Genomic DNA, 20,044 nt, shown 5'->3' on the forward strand with positions numbered 1-20,044 from the left:
TTCCTTTCCTTTCCTTTCCTTTCCTTTCCTTTCCTTTCCTTTCCTTTCCTCCTCCCTCCCTCCCAACCTCCCTCCTTCTCTCCCTCCCTCCCTCCCTCCCTCCCACCCTCCGTCCCTCTGTCCCTCCCTCCCTCCCTTCCTTTCTTCCGCCCTCCCCAATCTCTTTGGAGACAGGGTCTCACTATGTAGCCTTGGCTGGCCTGGAGCTCACTAAGTAGAGACCAAGCTGTTGACTTCATAGAGCTCTGCCTGCCTCTGCTTCCTGAATGCTGGGATTAAAGGTGAATATCACAACACCCAGCCTTTCAATTCTTTATTACAAATACTAAATAACATGTGGTGGCTATGGATATAATGTGGCTCAGTGGTTGGTTTATCACGTGTGAAGCCTGGGGAAGGGGATGGGATAGACAAACCAGCATCCCATTACAACCCATAGCTGTGTATCCATGCAGATCCACAAGCAGGCGAAACCTACTGAAAGGCCCAAGCATGGGCTGCACTTAATTTCTGCTTCCTTTCCTTCCCTGGTCTAGTGCCTAACCCTAGGTATCAGGATCAAGGCAATTTGCACAGAAGAGCCAGGCCTCTTCTGGGAACATGGACTTGCAATTCAGCAGTTAGGTCAGCTAACTCAGCACCACAGAGATGTGGGCTCCAGGGTGACACAAGCATGGCTTGTATATGGCTCAAGTGTGTCCCACAGTGACTCATGTGTTGAAATCTAATTCCCACTGTGAGACATTAAGAGAAGAGAAACAATTTCGAGCGAGCCCTTGGGATTCATCAGGAGTAGGTGAGGTCTGAGTGCAACCCCATGGCTGAATTTCACAACTGAAAGAGAGATACCATCTCTCTCTCTCTCTCTCTCTCTCTCTCTCTCTCTCTCTCTCTCTCTCTCTCTCTCATGTGTGAGTGCATCTGTCTGTCTGTCTCTTGTGTGCCTCTGTCTTCTCTGTCTCTAGGTCTGTCTGTCTAACTCTGTCTTCTCTGTCTGTCTGTCTCTCTCTCTGTATCTCCCTATCTCTGTCTCTCTCTGTGTATGTGTGTGTCTGTCTCTCTTGTGTGCCTCTGTCTTCTCTGTCTCTCCTTGTCTCTGTCTCTCTTACCCCTTCCCTATCTCTTGGCACACCACCGGAACACTCTGTAATCAAGAAAGCCATACCATTTGTCAATGGACTCTTGGCCTTGAACCTCAAGAACTGGGAGGGAAAATAGACCATCCTCCTTTATAAAGCTGTTACCTGGCTTCAGATGTTTCATTGCAGCAATGGTCCCCAACCTCCCTAATGCTGCCACCCTCCAATACAGCTCCTCACGTACTATCCTGCAATCATAAAATTACTTTTGTTGCTACTTCCTAACTATGATTTTGCTACTATTATGAATCATAACGTAAATATCTGTATTCCCTGATGGTGGCTGGCCACCTCTGTGAAAGATTTGTTTGACCCACAGTTGAGAACCGCTGCATTGGAGTAGTGAACACTGGACCAACATACATGCCAGAGGCATGGAATAGCAAATGGGAAAGACAGACAGACATAAAAGCCAGTGCAAAACTGGACAGAGCAATGGAGTTCCTAACCCTGCCCCACAGGTTCACCTCCCACCCAGAAGCTTCCCTGGCAGAGTATATAAGTTAGTGAGTATATAAGTTAGTGAGTATATAAGTTAGTATATGAGTCAGCTAAACCCCTGAGTTCAAATGGTGGAATGAGGACACACCGGGCATGAGACAATCAGAAGGTCATGCCAGGTTGTGCAAGATTAAATAAGGTCAAGTCCTATACTGAGGCCTAAGAAAGTCAACTGTGCAAACACAACATGAGAGACAACCAGCAGAGCAAGATGTGAAGAGAACATACTGACTGTTGTGTTTTCTCAGCAGAAAGAGCTGCCTGAGAATGGGGTGACCTGTCTCAGGAGATGTGGTACCTCCCCAGAGAGGAAGGGATTCAAGCTGGAAATGAGACCCCAAATCATGGCTAATGTTCAATATCATCAGATCTGTGTTGCAAGAAATGGCTTTGAAGGTCTATCCCAGCCCCAGAAATAACTCATCATTTACATATATTACATATATATATAATACATATATATTATATACATACATAATATATATTATATATAATATGTGTGTATGTGTGTTTGTGTATAGATATATGTATATATATGTATATATGTATATATATATATATAATACACATAGCTAAGTATAGTTCTTACCCCTCATCAAAGAATCTTCCTTTTGTAGCAGATACCATTTCAGAAAGCTACAACTGGTCAAAACTCAGAGGATAACTGCCTGTGGGGTGCTCATATCCTGTGGATACATCTACAAGACAACCCCACAGCTCAGATATGGCAACAAATCTCCACCTATGAAATATCAACAATACAGTCATCCAGCTGCTTAAATGAGACCTGAAAACAAAAACTCCAGCTGATATGCCAATGTAGATGGGTGAAATCTAACAGGGCCTCCCCTCTAAATAAAGAGATACGGGCAGTGAACTATTGCTGAGGGAGGACAAACGAGCTCTTCTCCAGGGATGAACCCCCCACAAGGTGATCCAGTACCAACTAGCCAGCTCTAAAACATACACGTGACAGCACTAAATGGGTTAAGCTGATTATACTTACAGAATACACAAATTGTGTGTGTGTGTGTATTTGTATATGAAACACTAAAATTAAAGAAAAAGAAGTCATGAATCTGAGAGGAAGTAAAGAGACATGGGAGGGGCTGGGATGGAGGAGGGGGATGACATAATTATTTATTTTTCTTTTTTACTTTTAATTTTGTGTGTCTGATGTCATCATAATTTAATTAAAAAAAATAAAAGAAAACCACAATTTATAAGGTCCTGGGAGAACCAGTCGTACAGTGCTGACCCAGCAAGGAAATTAACACTTAGAACACAGAACCATGAGCCACCGTGAATGCTTGTATGGTACTTAGCTCCAGGGACTCCAGGAGCAATGCACTTTCAGGAAGATACCACCAAGTTCCAGCTCTGAAGGAGTGAGTTAGCTCCTAGAAAATCCTGGAGAAACCTTAATAAACAACTATGAGGCTCAGTGGTCATGTCTTCTTTAAAGGCACTTGACCATTTTACAACACGAAAACCAGGCAGATGAATAATTGGCTGCGGTGACTATACTCATTTGAATACAAGCCACAGAACTTCCCAAGTAACATTATCTGGGGTCACATTATTCTCAGGATGATTCTCAGGAATTTGACTGGCACCTGCTTTTTACCTCTGTTGTGCCTTTGCAATAAAGAATCAATAACCTACCTTGAGTCTTTGAAAACAATACTGCAATCATAAAACACACACACACACACACACACACACACACACACACACACACCCCACCTAGTGAAGAAACTAGAAGCCTAGCTGCCAACTATAATGGTGATGGGGTGGGTTATCAGTACAGTACACACCACAAATGCTCTGCGTGTCAGAACAACAGCTTTCCCCCTGCACTCCTTACCAAGGAGGAAGCTGTAGGGCTGTGTGTGCACGTTTATGAAAAGTAGCCTAGCTTCCTGGCATGCAAAAAGCCCAAGTGCACTGAACCAAGCTAGGAAAGGCATCAAAGAGCTCCTGCCCCACCTTAACCAGGAGACTGGGTGTGGCACTGGGATGCCTCTGTGTAATCACGTGGGCAGGATTAAACAACCCAAGACTGGTTAGGTAAGGCAACTCAGAGATCTAAGGGTTATCTAAGGGTTGTATGCTCAGGTCCAGGTAGGGCAGCGCCAGCATCCTTTAGCTTGTCAAGATGTGGCTAGGAAAGGCGACAGAAACCTCCACTGAAGATCCAACTGGGCTGTGTGGATGACAGCTGGTGGGCTGCACAACTTCAAGGACCCAGCATGGAGCTCGGGGACATTAAAGCAATATCTACACACATGTGAGGTAACCAGCAGCCTAGAGCAAGGAAGCTGAGAGGGCTAAAGCAACAAAAGTTTCTCACACCATGAATACACGCTGCCTAGTGCAGAATGATTCTTCGAACGCAGTGCATGTCGGGAGTCCCTCACACTTCCTGGGGGGTGGGGGGCAAGTAGGTTTAGCTCAATAATGGTGCCACCATTTGGCCACAGTCTCCAAACTTGGAGGTTTGGTTTTTTTTTTGTTTTGTTTTGTTTTGTTTTTCAGACAGGGTTTCACTGTATAGCCCTGGATGTCCTGGAACTCACTTTGTAGACCAGGCTGGCCTCAAACTCAGAAATCCGCCTGCCTCTGCCTCCGGAGTGCTGGCATTAAAGGCGTGCGCCAATTTTCGACACTACATTTTTACTAGCGCAAATCAGCTGGACTCTCCTTCAAGCTTTAGCCTCAGTATGCCCGTTTACCACCATCTCTATGGACAGCCCTGGAGTCCAGGTCACTTCCATCTCCCGTTTCAATCCAAGGTGAAATAAGACTCTGGGTTGGGGCCCCAGGGGCATGTCAGGCGCTTCCCATGATCCCAGCGCGCAACTGGGCTTTTCTCTCCTCCCTTTTCAGCTGGTAGACGTGTTCCTGGCAGTTATTAGCTGTGGCCAAAGAAAACTGGTATTCGCAGGAAATTAACAGGGACTTGTGCAAGGCCACGCTGCTTTCAAAAGGGCCAAGAGCATTATCATGGCAGGTTTGGAGGGAATTAATTCTAAGTGCCTCGTTTAATTTTCTTTCAAGGGAATTCTTTATAAGACACCAGTGTGAGATGGTAAACTCACCATCTCAACTCACTCTGTATGGTGTTGGACACCTGAGCATGGAGCCTGCCCTGGAGTGGGGCTGAGATGCCAGTGACTGATTTTTGCTTGTTTGTTTTTTATTAGTTTAGGTTTTTTTTTCCTCCCTCCCTCCTTTCCTCCCTGTCTCCCTCCCTCCCTTCCTCCCCTCCTTTGAGAAGGACCACGAAGTTGGATAAATGGGTTGGTACGAAGGATGTGGGAGGGGCTGGGTAAAAGGAAAGAATATGATCAAAATAGAGAGTATGGAAAACTTTTAACTAAAAAATCTTTTTCAAATGCTAAAGAGAAACAGGAGAGTACCACCTGAAGGAGAGCCTCAGGGGTGCATCACAGTACAAATGCACTCTATTGTCTGTGGTTTCCATGACCAACAGCTGCCAGCGAACAGACAAAACACACAAGAAGCCCAAACAGAAAAGAGGCCATCATTCATTTGCTTCAGTGAATGTTTTTAAAAAGACATTTCCAATTGGACAATATAGAAAGATACCTGACATAAAGACCACTATTAAGCTCAGGGTAAAAGCTCTGGTCTTTAGTATTAATCAACATTCAAATATATAGGAGAGTGTTTCACGAGCCCCAGTAATAAGTTCCTTGGGGAAAGTGACTTATTAAGACCAGAGGAGATTCTACTTGGCATCTGGGGAAATTAAGAGGGTTTTTTTTTTTTCCTTTGCTAATTAGATTCACGTTGTAGTTAACAAAAAGTCAACCTGTGTGATGATTTTTCTTTTTACTGATTAAAGAAGAAAAAGACAGGAATAGTCCCTATCTTGGTCTTAAGGTTAGAACTTTCACTTTTCTATTGGCTTAAAAAAAAGGTTAAGATCTTGTCGCTTGAAGACACTCTGACAGTCCTTGGACCTCCTCCCCAACGACTAGCTCTCGTAGTATCAGAAGGAGCCACACATGGCTGTCAAGGGAGAAAATCAATCAACAGCCCTATCTAGTCCTGGTGCCTGAATATACAAACAAGGACCGGAACGGCAAAATAGCAGGAAAGGTGCACTAATGGCTTGGATACTTTGGTAGTAACCAAGAGGTACCTAATTGTAACTAAGGGCAGCTTAGTAAGAGGGAATCCATGCCTGGCAGTCTAAACTCAGCCAACTTCCCATGGCTGTGAGGCCTTGGGACCTAGAGGAGAGTCTACTGACACTGTTGTAAACCAGTATTATCTCTCACTGCTTTCCAGATTTACTCTTATACCTACTGATAAGTGCGGTTCTCGGCCCTCCTCAAAACCAAACAAACGAGTAAACAAACAAACTTCTTTTTTGCAGTCAATGAAGCTCATTACGAAAGCCATATTTGAACATGCTTGACCTAAGGAGTGACACCATTAGGGGGTGTGTCCTTGTTGGAGTGGGTGTGGCCTTGGAGTGGGTGTGGCCTTGTTGGAGGAACTGTATGGGTGGGCAAGGAGACCTTTCTCCTTGCTGCCTGGAAGCCAGTCTTCATCCAGCAGCCTTCATTGGAAGATGTAGAACTCTCAGCTCCTCCTGCGCCATGCCTGCCTGGAAGCTGCTGTGCTCCCACTTTGATGATAATTGACTAACCTCTGAACTTGTAGGCCAGTCCCAATTAAATGTTGTCCTTATAAGAGTTGCCTTGTCATGATGTCTGTCACAGCAGTAAAACCCTAACTAAGGCACCACAACTGGTCAAAACGCAGAGGCTAAGTCATCCTGGAGTGCATGTTCCCAGTTAACATATTTACAATACGACCCTTACACTTAAGACCCATGGAACATTATGAAAGACGAGGTGGAAAGATTGCAAGAGCCAGGGGACCAGGACAACCATTTCCAAATAGTCTCTCCTTTGAGAAGGGGTGTAGTAGGAAGGAACGGGTTGATCTGAGAGTAGGTATCAACATACACTGCATGAAACTTTCAAAGAATTAACTAAAATATTGTACCAATAAAAGATAAAAAAACAACAAAATACAAAAAAGAAAACATACAGGGTCAATCAGGAGGCTCAGCAGATAAGGACTCTTCCTTGGAAACCCGGTGACCTGGAGCCTGGTAAGACCGTAGTGGGATGAATCAATGTCCTCAAAAGTATCTGAGAATATAGTCACTGGAAATAAGGTCACCAAAGATGTTTCAAAGACCTTTCTGCCAGGTGGCTAAGCTCCCCTCCCCTCCCTTTTAGCTGCATCTCTGTCCTTCAGACATAGGATGGACATAACAATTACCTTCACATAGTTAAGAACGAGAAGGTTAGGAAAACAGGAATACTGCCACCACACACAGTCAAGGAGTTCACACGATGGACAGAACACAGCCAGAAATAAACCGTGAGCACGCTGCACTTTGAATATTGAATATTAATCATATTGAACAATCCATTGAGAATTTGAAAGAAAAGCTTCCAAACCTAATGGCTAAATGTTAGCACAGGGACTTGACCATTCCTGTACAGGGGAATTAAAAGGAGTAAAATCAGACCGACTCGGTAACAGTGTGATAAGATTCAAAACTGTACCAGTCACACCCGTGTGCTCCTGGATTCTTAGCTGGAACCCCTGTGGTCTCCCACACTCCATTCTTTATCTTTTCTGCCATGAGGTAAACTTGGGGATCTACAGCAGTGTACTCTAGGACACTGCTGCCCGTCACAGTCACCAAAGAGATGACACACATTATATCCGTGGTCGGCTTGCTTAGAGCTCAGCACTATTTAGAAGCTCCCAATTTGATCATGAAGCCGGCACTGAACACCACCGAGGTACATAACGTGGTCCTCAAAACCAAAAATCTCCAGTTCAAACACACAAGCTGCCACTGCCCTGCTCAGTGTGGGCTAACGTTGCACTAAAGATGGCAGGTCGTTTCCTCATGCCCTTTCTCGAATGTCAGCCTACAGCAGTAAACCTAAGTAAAATTAGCAAAATGGACAGTTTGCCTGAGACATTTATGACAGTTCTGGTACCAATGACAGACTGAACCCAAAATATCCATAATAAAGCACAACACACAAGATCTGGATAAAATGTGCACATGGAGATATTTCATTTCTTTGATCAGAAATAGGGCATGGCCTGAGGTAAAGACAAAGAGTAAGATACACTAGAGAACTGCGAAGGGTCAGCAGGGCCCAGCTACTGGACAGCACCATGAGAGTGGAAGAGATCCAGGAGATGCCCTCAGAACTCACACTCTGCTCTTGAGGTCAGTATATTTAGATGTCCACGAGCAGCCGTAGAGAAAATGCACTTATTCAGAAGCCTCAGTAGGTCTGTGGGTCAGCCCTGGGATTACCCACACGTGCAAAGGCCTGGGGTCCGTGCAAAGGCCTGGGGTCCGGGCTGGGTTAGGGACCAGCATCTTGGATGAGGAATGGGCGCCTGTGCCTGGGACACCAACAATCACAGCTACAGGCACTGAGGGCTGGGAAAATGGTGGCAAGGTGTTTGCACTGTGTGTGTGTGTGTGTGTGTGTGTGTGTGTGTGTAAATATTTTTATGTTTTAAGAAGTACCTTATGTACATCAATGACATTTACATATTAAATAACTATACTAGAATGACTTAATAGTTTTAAACCAAAGAAAAATGGGGTATTAAATAACTATACTAGAATGACTTAATAGTTTTAAACCAAAGAAAAATGGGGAAAACTTCAGATTGTAAACACCTCCCCCTGGAACAAAAAGCAGCATATAACACAATCATATGATCTCATAACACAATCATATGATCTCAAAATTCTCAACGTGCATTCCTGTGGGCCTCCTTCCACTTTCCCACACTCCTGCTGCCTCTGTCTCCCCCTGGTAGTCTCCCTGCCCCAGTTTCTTTTCCTCTTTCCAGTCCCATGTGGCCTTCTGCATACCACCCCCATTCTTCCTCGTCACCAATGATTACCCTCTCCAGTCGCCTCTCTAAAGCTTAATTTGCTCGTATGTATACATATGATTTCAGTATAGCTGAGATCCACACATGAGAGAGCACATACAGACCTCGTGTTTCTGGGTTAGAACTTTGGCTTCTTTAAAAGTATAGAAAAGTCATGGGAATATATTTTTGTTTTAATCCCATGTGTGGGATCCGGGGCTGCTTCAGATCATCCATAGCAGCTGACTATGATTTGCCTCGTGATCTGGCCGCAGTGTGATTTTGCCAGCTGTGGCCAGTTTCTGCAAGTGTATGTATGATGTTTGGAATTCTGGGGTCTACTCTTGTGAGGCTATATCAACGCAGGATCCCCGGGAGAGTTATAGCAGCTGCTGCTCCTCCTGCTGCTCGCTGCTTACTGGAGATATCCTGATGATGGAGATCAAAATGCCCCAAGAAACTCAATGCCCCTAATCATCAGGACGTAGTCTATCCATATCAATGCTCCTTTCCCCTGCAGCCTTCTTTTCCTCCTACCCAGTGTTCCGGGGTTGGAAGGAATAAAGGTGGAGAAGGGTGGTAGAAACAGGGAGCCATAAAGGAGTAAAAAGTCTCTGGTTACAGGGAACCTCTCTAAATATTATACTTTTCAGCTGGAGCCACTTTCTTGCTGATTCCGCAGTTCATTTTTCTTTATTGCTGAATAATATTCCAATTGTATAGATGTGTCATATCATTATCCACTCATCTGTCAATGGACCTCTAGACTGGTTCCATCTCCTTGACAAGATGAACATACCAGCAGAAAACATGAATGTCAGCAGAATGTAAAAGTGTCTCTGTGGTAGAATGCGGAATCCTCTGGGTATCTGTCCAGGGGCGGTCTAGAGGAGTCAAATGGAAGTTCTTTTTGGAGGAACCTCCATACTGATTTGCTTCACAGTGGCTGCACTGATTTGCGCTTCTCGATCAGAGTGGCTGTCCTAAAGAAACCTGGCAACAAATGTTGGAGAGGATGCAGGAAAAGCAAACAAACAAAAACCATTCGGAGCTCTGTAGATTATCAAGACTGGAGTTAAGCTAAATCTCCACAAGAGTAAGGAGGAGTCAAGAGGAGAAAAGATGGCCGCAGAGGCTGGAAGGAAACTTCTTTCACACCGAGTTCACTTTACCTTGGGAAGCAGAGTTTGGACAAGGCTGAAGCTAGTTTACACACTCAAATCTTCCAGATTGTAATCAACACAAAGCACTGGACTCGGCCCTGTACACCTCAGTGTGCTCCCTTTATTAAAGCCAATCCGAGACTCCACCCAGGCAGGTCTGACCCACTGAATTGGTTCCCTGGTCCAGAACACAGGCTGGCTTCGGCTTTCTGAGCAGTGCCTGCCTGGACTTTCTGTCACCTGACTAACCTGATACCATTACACTTGCTTCCAGAAGGCTCAAGATCAGCCATCCTCAAAGGCAGTGTGCACAAAATAATGAATAAAGGTTTAACTTAACACCAACACCTCTCTTTGCCAGGTCAATTAGAGGTGTAAATAATGCATGAAACCCAGTTCTACGATCCTTCGGACCAACAAGGGTGAAGGTGAAAAGGCGCCTTACAGAAAAGCATGAGGTCAGCAGTTACATTTGTTTCACATGCACGTTATCAACGAAATAAAAATGAACAAGGTGGTAAGCAAGATGCCTTTTGTTTGTTGTCTATATCATTAAAATTAATTTATTCCTTTAAAATTTTTTAGGTTTATGAATGTTAACTTTATATTCCAAATCAATTTCCATTTAACACCAAATATTTGTCTTACACTTGAATTAGAATAAGTAGAAGGTTTAACTGACAGTTGGTCTTTAAGTCAGTAGCTCTCACTTTACAGGTAGGTCCTAACAGTTACAAAGAACACAGAGTTTTGTTTTGTTTGTTTTAAATCCCAATCACAATGTCTTCAAACAATACACTACAAATGCACTTGTATAGTTTATTAGAATAAGTAGAGTTTGCTAAGAACATGTTCCCCAGCACATGAAAGAAAAAAAAAATCCAATGAATATAGAGAAACTGGGTATACACAGCCTAGAATAATAAGTATGTTATCTTATCAATTTGAAACTATACCTTTAATGCAATACCAGTAAATACACCTCAGCCTATTTTTTTAGCTTGACTAATACATTCAAAATTTAGGTGCGCAAATAAACATAAAAACAGAAAGAAAAAAAAAACGGTTACAAGAAAGATCAGAAAGAGTAAGACAGAAGAACCTGCTTTTATGAAGTTGCTATAAAGGAATTTGATGTCACGGAATAAAACAGACAGAGTAAAATAGAGTAGTGGGGACTGCTTTAGTTTACTGTCTATTGCTGTGATAAACACCATGCCCAAAACAAGCTTGGACAGGAAGTTGTGTGTGTGGCTTACAGGTTAGAGGTCATCATCAAGCAAAGCCAGGGCAGGAGCTCCAGCAGGGAACTGGAGGCAGGGACCGACCAGAAAAGATGGAGGAACACTGCTTGGTGGCTTGCTCTTGATGCTTTATAATACAACCTAGAATGGCTGCCCAGGGATGGCACCACTTACAGGCGGCTGGTCCCCTCCCACCAATCGTTAATCAAGAAAATGCCCATGGATTTGTCTACTGGTAAACGTGCAGACATTTCTCAACTGAGGTTCCTTCTTTCCCGGTGACCCTAGAGCATGTCGACAGAAAATGAACCAGCCAGGGATGTAAGGGAGGAAGAAAGAAATCAACTCCAGAAAAACGGAGGTAGGTGAAGAAGCATCTCAAACCACAGTAGGAAAATTGGGCTATCAAATATTTGACTATTATACAGAATGAAGAGAAGCAATTGGGGAAAAAAAAATCAGATCATGGCCTGACTTCTCATATGAATGTGAAAACCCTAGGATTTAGAAATTCCATCATATAAAATGAAATCTAGAAATACTGGATGAAAAAAAAAGTCTAAGTAAAGACTTGTCATCTTGAAATGAAACGTGATATTAAAGGAGAAACTTTAAGGGAAAAATTCTAAAAGATAATACTTCTTGAAAGGTAACTTGTGGGCGAGGGAGCTGGTTCAGTCAATAAAATGCTTGACTTGCAAGTATAGGAACCAGAGTTTGATCCTAGAACCCACGAGAAAAAGGCCAGGCTGGGTTGGTGGTGCACACGTGTAATACATAGGCAGAGCCCTGCAGCTCACCAGCCAGAGGACCTAGCTTCCTTGGAGAATTCCAGACCATTCCAGGAGAACCTGTCTCAAAACATCAAAGAGTGGGTGACTCCTGAGGTATAATATCTGAAATCGTCCTCTGGCCCCCACCTGGACACACACAGCACATTCAAGATTAGCTTGTATAGATGCTAAAATAGTACAAAGCTAACACAATCAGGAAGGAGTTCAAATCTTCAGCCTACAGGAAGTTCAACTATCACGTTTTCTTGGACTTGTAGACTCTAAGGGGAGGAAGGTGTCAGGCTAAGAAGGTGATTAGGGGAGGGATGAAGGCGGCAGGGAGGGGAAGAAGAGAAGGCAGTAAGAGGCGGCAAAGGGGATCTGTGCCAGACCTTTGCCAACAGGAAGATGCCACAACAGAGCTCTTTATTTTGTGTAACTGCTATATAAAATAAATGTTGTATAGGAACATGAGTAAATAATTCAAAAACAAGCCTAACACTAAACTTATCCAAAAATGTACCTGGTAAGTAAGTAATGACTAGGTGTACAGAGGTAACCTCCTGGGCTATATACTTATCAGAATAACAAACCAACCAACCAACCCACTGCAGACCAATGAGAAGAGCCAGGGACATGGGCGCTTCCAATTATTTCCAGTGGAGGTCTAAAGTAAAATAATCCTTCCAGCAAATCTGAAAAATGTATCAAAATTATTAAAAAAAAAAAACATATAGAGTTTGGACCTAGAAATTCCAATTCTAGAGATTTTGCCCAAGGAAATAATTCAAAAAGGACTACAAAGGTCTGTAAAGATGCTCATTCAAAAGTTGTTTTACAAAATGAAACACACACACACACACAAATCTCAAGTAGCCTAAATATAAACCCAGAGAAAACTCCTTAGTAAACTGTAGGCTAACCAAAATGCCAAAACTCTACTAAAATTAACAGCAGTCCTGTATTCAACAAATATGGGCCCGGAATGTGGCCATTCTTTCACTGCTTCCGGAACACATTTCAAGTTTCTTTCATTCACCATCCTTTGGGTTCCAGCTCCCAAGTAGCTGGCACACAAGGGATACACAACATGGGCTAGCCAAACAATTATTTGGAATTACTTCCTTGGGCAAACTCTGTTCTAGTTGCATGTGTTCTCCGGCTGTGGAGTTTATGTATGGTAGAAGGTAAACTGAATGGGGCATTCCTATGCCACTATGAGAAAGTCATCGCTCATGGCTCAGGGGAGACGTCTAAGACATGTCTGTTTGGTGTCACTCATGGTCCTGTAATTACGCCTAACAAACTGGCTGCGTGGAACTGCTGTTTTGGTCTATCAGTGCCCTCCTGTCTTGGGTGATAGATATATTTATCAGTGAACAAAACAGACAAAAGTGTAATAGAAATTATTAAAATCCTGGCCTGGGGTTTCTATCCTGCCTTAGGTTATTGAGTTCTTGAATGAAAGACACACACACACACACACACACACACACAGCCTTTATATTTACAATATGTCTTCGGCAGCCCAAAGCTGGGCAGCTGCCTGCCCTCCATGCTGTTAGAATCTATTTTCCTATTGGTAACACTGAGTTGTTATTTACAATTTACAGTGTTTCATCTAGGCTACTCTTAACTCCAAATGGGCAGCCCTCCCTGCCCATTTGTATTTTTATTCCTCAGCTATCTCCTGGTGGCCTCTCCTTCTCTCTTCCTTAAAGTTCCCCTTCTTTCTTTCTCCCACCCCAAGACCTAGAAACCTAAATCCCGCCTAGAGAAACCTAAATCCTGCCTATGTCTCTTCGGCCCAGCTATTAGCTGTTGGCATCTTTATTTACTAATTGCAATGACCTGGGGGCAGGGTCATTTTGTATCTATGTGTGAAGTCCCTGCCCTTGGGGAGCTTACTAGCCAGAGGATAAGGACACAGAAAGATCCATTTGTTAGGAAGCAAAGAATGAAAACTAAAGCCAAGGGCATCCCCACAATGACATTTATCCTCAGCAGAGATGCACACAGCAAGCTCCCGACAGCCTTTCGGGAGTCTCCTCAGCCTGGGCCATTAACCAGGGACCTACATCAAGTCTCAGTGACCGCGGAATGACAGAATGTGCGGTGGATTCTATGCTATACATTAGAAAACCAAATTCAGTGTATTGCACTTAGACCTTCAGAGTCGCACTAACAGGAATGACACACAGAGATCCGATCAGCATGCTGACTTCTGGTTATAAACCAGAGACCCCACACCCAGGATTCTTTCATTCACCCTTTTCCTGGCTCCCAATTGGCTGACAGGCAGCGGACGCACAACACAGAGTGGCCAAAGGAACAAGGCCATTTAGTCATGTTTGCTCTAGACAACTGAAAGGGCCTCCTAAAAATTTGTCCTTTACAAGTCCTTACATTGTTCCTTTTGTAAACTGAACATGGTATTCTCTATCATCACAAACATTTTAAATTGCCATTTGCTAAGAGGGAAATGAAAGCTTAGAGGTGTCTAAGCATAGCATGCTTTTCTTAGTCACGACTAGACTAGCTTAACACTTCTGCGTTATAACACTCAACAGAAAATAATAGAAGGCATGGGGCCGTCTGCTCTTGGTTGCTTTAAAGTTTATGTCCTCAGTTTTGAGCAGCCAGGGAGGCTGAGTATTTTGTAAACTATAGGCTCTAAAACTCCCTGCTTCCTTCAGGCAAGAACCTTTGGCAGTCTGGGGCCCCTGCGTATGACTGGGCCTGTTGTTTGCCCAGTAGTCCTCTCCCTTTCTTGTTAGGAACGCCACACTGAGTAATGTGCTCAGCTGGAAACCTCCACTCCCCAGCTTCTCCAGCAGATGGGAGTGAATGCAAATGAGGCGTTGGTCACTGTGTGTCACTTGCAGGAAAATCCTTTATTCCCCTTCCATAGTTTACTTGGCACGGAACTCCTATAGGTTAGCTGAGACCCAGCAACCATGCTGTGGACTTTATGAGCGGCCTGTGTGCAGGCCGGGAGAGCAGAAAAGCCCAGGGAGCCAACATCTCTTGGGACTTGGTGTGGCAGGCGTGGCTGACCTTGACTGGCTACTTCTACACTAGCTTTTGAGAGAGCAAGACAGTATTCTAGGTGAGCAATGGGTATTTCAGTCTGTGATTATGACCACTGTGTTCAGACGCTGGAATAGCAGGAAAGAAGCCTGAAGTATGTAGCCTTCTGTTCTATCTATCCTTGCTCTCTGGATGTAGCCTTCTGTTCTATCTATCCTTGTTCTCTGGATGTAGCCTTCTGTTCTATCCATCTATCCGTGCTTTCTGGGAATGTATCTGTGAGTGCTCAGTATTATTTCTGAACTGAAGCTTCCCAAGTTCAATTGTTTCCCTGTACCTAACTTCATTATTTCCAAGAATCTTAAAAACATGTCAATTTTCCGTGTGTTCCTTTTTTTTTTTTTTTTTTTTTAAATCTAGTCTAGACCTAGCTAGCCCAGGCTGACCTTCAATATACAGCAATCCTCTTGCTTTGGCCTCCCAAGTGTTTAGATTACAGGTGTGAACAATCACACCCAGCAAACATGACCAACTTGGCTGTGTTATAACTATCAAGTTTGAAGTATTCTCTTCTTGTACTGAGCCTCTTTGACTGGTTTGGTAGAGTCCTCCCCACTGTCAGGTTCGAGACGGTAAGGAAGAATTCCTCAGAATGCACTTCAGAACCAGAACCCCAGGAGGCACCTGGGTGGGTCCACACCCACAGTTTCTTCAGGGCACCACCTAAGAAGCTTCGTTTTCAGGCACTGGGATCTCATTTCGTAAAGTGAAAATAAAAAACAACAACAAAAGCTATTGATCGAGAACCCTCTCTTCAAAAACAAAGTAGAGAGTGAGTGTGTGTGTGTGTGTGTGTGTGTGTGTCTGCTGTCTGGCTCTTGCCCTTCACTCCCTATAGAGTTCAACCTTTGTGTACCTGTGACACCCCAGACTCCCCTGCCCTGAGGCTTCTGCCCTGGCTGTCCCTCTACCTGCAACACTCTCTCCCCAGGTCTACAGCAAATTAGGAAGGCGAGCCCACCCAGCCTCCTTCATCCTCAGGTCTATTCACCCACTTTACACATCTGGCCTTGGCTGTTTTTCCAACAACTTTTATCAAATAACAAAACTCAACAATCTGACGGGTTTTGCTTTGTTCCTTCTTCATAGCGATGTGCACACTGAGGTACCCCTCACACCTAGGTGGGCTCTTACAGGAACTGGACAGATATGTGCCGAAGAATGCCCATGTAAACTACTCCAAACTCTCTCTGGTTCTCCGTCCCCATTTTCTCTGCACTACTCCATGACCCATCAGCCACAGCGCCTGACCAGCAGAACCCTTCCCCATGCTTCTTGTCTGACCTGACATGGTTCGTTTGGGGTGCCACTTTGTTACAAGGATTTGGCTCCACAGTGGCTGTGGAGGCTGGCAGTGACTGTATATCAGTAGCATGCTTCAGTGAGGAATTAGATTAGGCAAAATCTAAGACCTTTTCCAAATACTCATCAGCTGTGTATCCGAGTGACTCACTTGGCATTGACAGTGCTCTGATCCAGCAGGACTCCACCTGTCCAAACCTACCCCCTCCTCCTTCCGGGGTTTCCCTCAGCCCGTAGCCACATTCCTGAAGTCTCATGTAAGCCTTGCTCATTTTTAACCATTTCCTTCAAGCCATTATGATTACCTTCACCACTTTCCAGCTCTGAAACAGATGGCAATGTCCTTGAAGAGCCTGCTATCTGCAGCTAGCAGCATGACCTTTGAACCTGTCCTAAGTGTGACTGTTCTAGCACCTGGACCTCCTTAATCAGGATCCACATTTAACACGATCCCCTTCTGATCCTCCACACCTGAAGCTGGCACTACAAGTGGGCTCTGCAGTCAGTCCTACCTACTCACTGGCTCATTATTAAGCAAAGACCGAAGTCCTACACTTCCATAGCATGTGTGCCACCCACAGCAAGTCCTGTGTTCAGTTAACAACCTACCCACTAAGAGGATCTGCTGCCCACTTTATTTAAGCCTTTTCTTTACACCTTGGCTGTAAACAACTTTCAAGTGCACAGTAGCTGTGCGTCGGGCCAATCTAGACTGGGGGAACAGAAATCCACACAAGTCGCTTCAAATGAGGAGGAATGCCTTAACCCTGCATAGACTTCTGAATAGCAAACTAGGGCAGGGGGCCTAAGGTCAGGCCTCCATACTAGATCTCTTCCACTGAGGCTCTTTACCCAGTTCCTGCTGCCTAATTTGGTATTACTTTCAGGGCATACTACAGTCATCCATTTTCTCTCCTACTAGCCCCCTTCAATTCTGCCCCCTTTGGCTTCGATTTTCATTCTTCCTCTAACTTTAAGTTCCCCAGTAGTGATATAGTAGCATGGGAAATTATTTATTTATTTATTTATTTATTTTACAAATCCCCAAGGTTACAAACTTGTGACTCGATTGGGGTTGGCTGCCTTTGTGTCAGGCGCCCATCCTGTTCTAATGGAGGCCAGGGTGAGTGCAGTTTAGAATAAGGCCTTATCTAGCAAGAAAGAGCTGTCAAAGGAGATTGTTCCCTCTGAGAGGAACCTGTGGAAGGCCAATCAACAGGCCACGCCCCTCCTCCTCCCTCCCAGCCCCCAGTCCCAGAGATATTATCTGCTGGCTCATATTAAAGTGAAATCAACCAATCCGGAAGAAGGGTCATTCCGGAGGCGGAGGCAGCAGGAGGACCCTGACACCGATGGATACTCAGGGCTGCACAGACTCAGCAGCAGGAGCGCTTGTTTTCTTTCTGAGCCCCTGATACAGTATATCACTGAACTAGCTGTTTCCCTTTGATCAACTCATTGAGCCATTCTGAGCCAGGTCTCCTCAGCCATCCTCCTCCACTTTCAACAGCCTCCAGAAGTGGTGCAAGAGCCCCATAAGGCAATTGTTGTGAAAGCGCTCTGAACACAGGAGGTGCCTACCGCTGCCTCTCCATGCTACTGTATATTCTGTCAAAGTGACAGCAGCTTTACCTTGCCTTTAGATTTCTTTCTCTTCCCTCCCTCCCCCTTAATATATGACCTGCTGGTTGCTAGTATTTAAAAACATCAACTGGCGTGATAAATAATATTTTAACACCAGTTATCCTAACTTTGTTGCTTCTATCATTCAGACTGTGGTTAGTGCATTCATTCATTTTCCTCGAAATTGAAAAAAAAATACGCTTATATACTAAATTCTTAAGATGCAGGTCAGTTTTGATTCCCTTGTCTCTTGCCTACATATTAGAGCCCGGAATTCCTATTTTTCACATGAGGTCCTTACAGCTCTTACTACTCCCGCCCCCAGAAATCCTATTCTCCTTGCTTCTACTCCACCTCCACCACCCCGTTATCATCTATCTCACGGTCAAGATGGGGGCAGGGATGAGAATCAGTGACGGTAACAAGATAGATTATTTCTCAAAATAGTGCCATTCCACAACGTTGAAGGGCAGAGTTACTGGAATGGAAAAACAGACAAACAAAAGAAAGAAAATAAAAGTATACCGTTTCCTTTTTGTCCTAGTAAAACCAAGAGGTGTTTATTGAAAGCCTGCCACACGCCAGACAGGAGGAGAAGGGCTCCTCAATCAGGGTGCACAGCACCATCTCAGTCTTTGCCAAAGCGTCCTAGCCCATAACCTAGGGCATCTGTTGCACACTTCCTACAAGTGGAACCACTCAACAGCTGGCCCTGGGTGGAGCAACAAAAGCAGCATGCACCTTACTCAAGTCAGTTCAGTCGGCCGAAGTGCAGGCTTCAAGCAAAAATGAAAAACAAAAATGAAACCTCAAACTAGAGCCCGGTGAGCCACAGGGGGCAGAAGTGCAGAGACTGGAACGCAGCCTGGTATCCACTGAGCACCCAAACCCAATTAAGGCTCTTCCAGCCTAGAGATGCTGGGAACAGTGGATCAAAGAATCTGCGACGCCTGGGAATGGCAAACCCGCTCTTCGGGAAGCTGTGATGTGGGGGCAACACAATGGTGGGCGCTGGAGATAGTAGGTTGGAGGGATCTATTCATGGGCACGGGTAAACTCACTGGGAACAGGCAGATTGCAAAGATTGTGCGCTGTTGGCGAAGGAGGAGAGCCGGGCGAGTGCTCTGGGAGACAAGGACTGAACAGTCGCGTTGCGGTGTAAAGGAAACCTTGGGGCTCCCGCCAGCGCATAAATTCCGAGGTTTTGGATCCTGGAAAGCATTTGCTAGTGCGCTGAAGGCAGAGCTGGCGGAAGGGTTCACTGGCGATCAGGGGCGACAACCAGACTACTGGGAAAAGGAGGAGGGGGTGTAGATGGGATGAGGTGTCTCTTCCCGGCCACACACACACACACACACACACACACACACTCACGTCAGACCCCAGGCTGCTAGCACCTGCCCCCACGCACTCTGGGCGCACAGCCTCCTGCTGCGGCGGTCACTCACCTTCCGCGCGCGAGCGGATCTCCGACACTGTCCTCCGCATGGTCGGCATCTCGACAGCCCCTGCAGGTGGGTCTCGGGCGGGGACCCTGCACCTGTCACGGCGCCGCGCGGGCGGGAGAGCTGGCTGCGCCGCGCAGAGGGCTCAGCTGCCGCGGGGCCGCGCCTCCCACCCAGGGCAGCGTCGCCGCCAGGAGCCGCCTGGGCACTGGACGGGAGGGGGAAGGCGGCGAAGGAGCTGCGTCCGCAGAGCCGCCTAGGTCTCCCCGCAGTGGCAGAGGAGCGGGCTCGAGGGGCGGAGCCGGGGACGGCGCCGGGGGCGGGGTCTGCGGGGCGCGCGCTCACTCGCTGGCCTCCTGGAGTGGGGCGGGGACAGGGCCGCCGAGCCTCCAGGTCCCGCCCAGTTCGGACCGTACCATCCGCGGGGAGGGGACTTCGATCTAGCATTCTCGGCTTCTCGGCCCACCTCGGCCCTCCTTGAGGCCAGTACAAGTGTCCCAAGCCTTAATAAAAGAGGAAGAGCTTCTTTAGCTCTGAAAGCTCTGGCATCCCCTACAGCCACCTTCTGGCTCTACAATGCGATAGAACCGACCGTCCTCAGCGCCAGGGTGTTGGGTTCGGTGTGGGCAGCTTGAGTCTAAGCCTCTGAGACTCTGTGGGTGACGTCTCTGCTGATGTGGGGGGACCCTGCATTCGCCCTCTGAGTGGAATCCTAGCCTATCTCAACACCCAGCCTGACTCCTGGCCTGAGATGAACGTGAACCCTCTGTAGTAGCAGGCTGTGAGACCTGAAGC

At 45.7% G+C, this 20,044-nt stretch overlaps 1 protein-coding gene and 1 long non-coding RNA gene across 6 annotated transcripts in view; one reads left to right on the plus strand and one right to left on the minus strand.

The window, feature by feature from the left end:
* Atp8a1 (ATPase, aminophospholipid transporter (APLT), class I, type 8A, member 1) overlaps positions 1–19,575 on the minus strand; it is a 229,346-nt gene extending 209,771 nt beyond the window's left edge. For 3 of the 5 annotated variants that reach the window (NM_001038999.2, NM_009727.3, NM_001284345.1), the window contains exon 1: positions 19,253–19,522. In NM_001038999.2, coding sequence (NP_001034088.1) covers positions 19,253–19,301 — 49 coding nt within the window. In that variant the 5' untranslated portion in view covers positions 19,302–19,522. Of the gene's footprint in view, positions 1–19,252 lie in introns of all 5 variants that reach the window. The other 2 variants (XM_006503703.4, XM_011240698.3) reach the window with 1 other exon arrangement.
* Gm52816 lies at positions 2,666–5,505 on the plus strand. Its single transcript, XR_003955933.1, has 2 exons — positions 2,666–4,435; positions 4,530–5,505. It is a non-coding gene; the product is annotated as a predicted gene, 52816 (long non-coding RNA).
* Positions 19,576–20,044: the final 469 nt, after the last annotated feature.

Source organism: Mus musculus, chromosome 5, assembly GCF_000001635.26.
Source record: "Mus musculus strain C57BL/6J chromosome 5, GRCm38.p6 C57BL/6J".
NCBI lineage: Eukaryota > Metazoa > Chordata > Mammalia > Rodentia > Muridae > Mus > Mus musculus.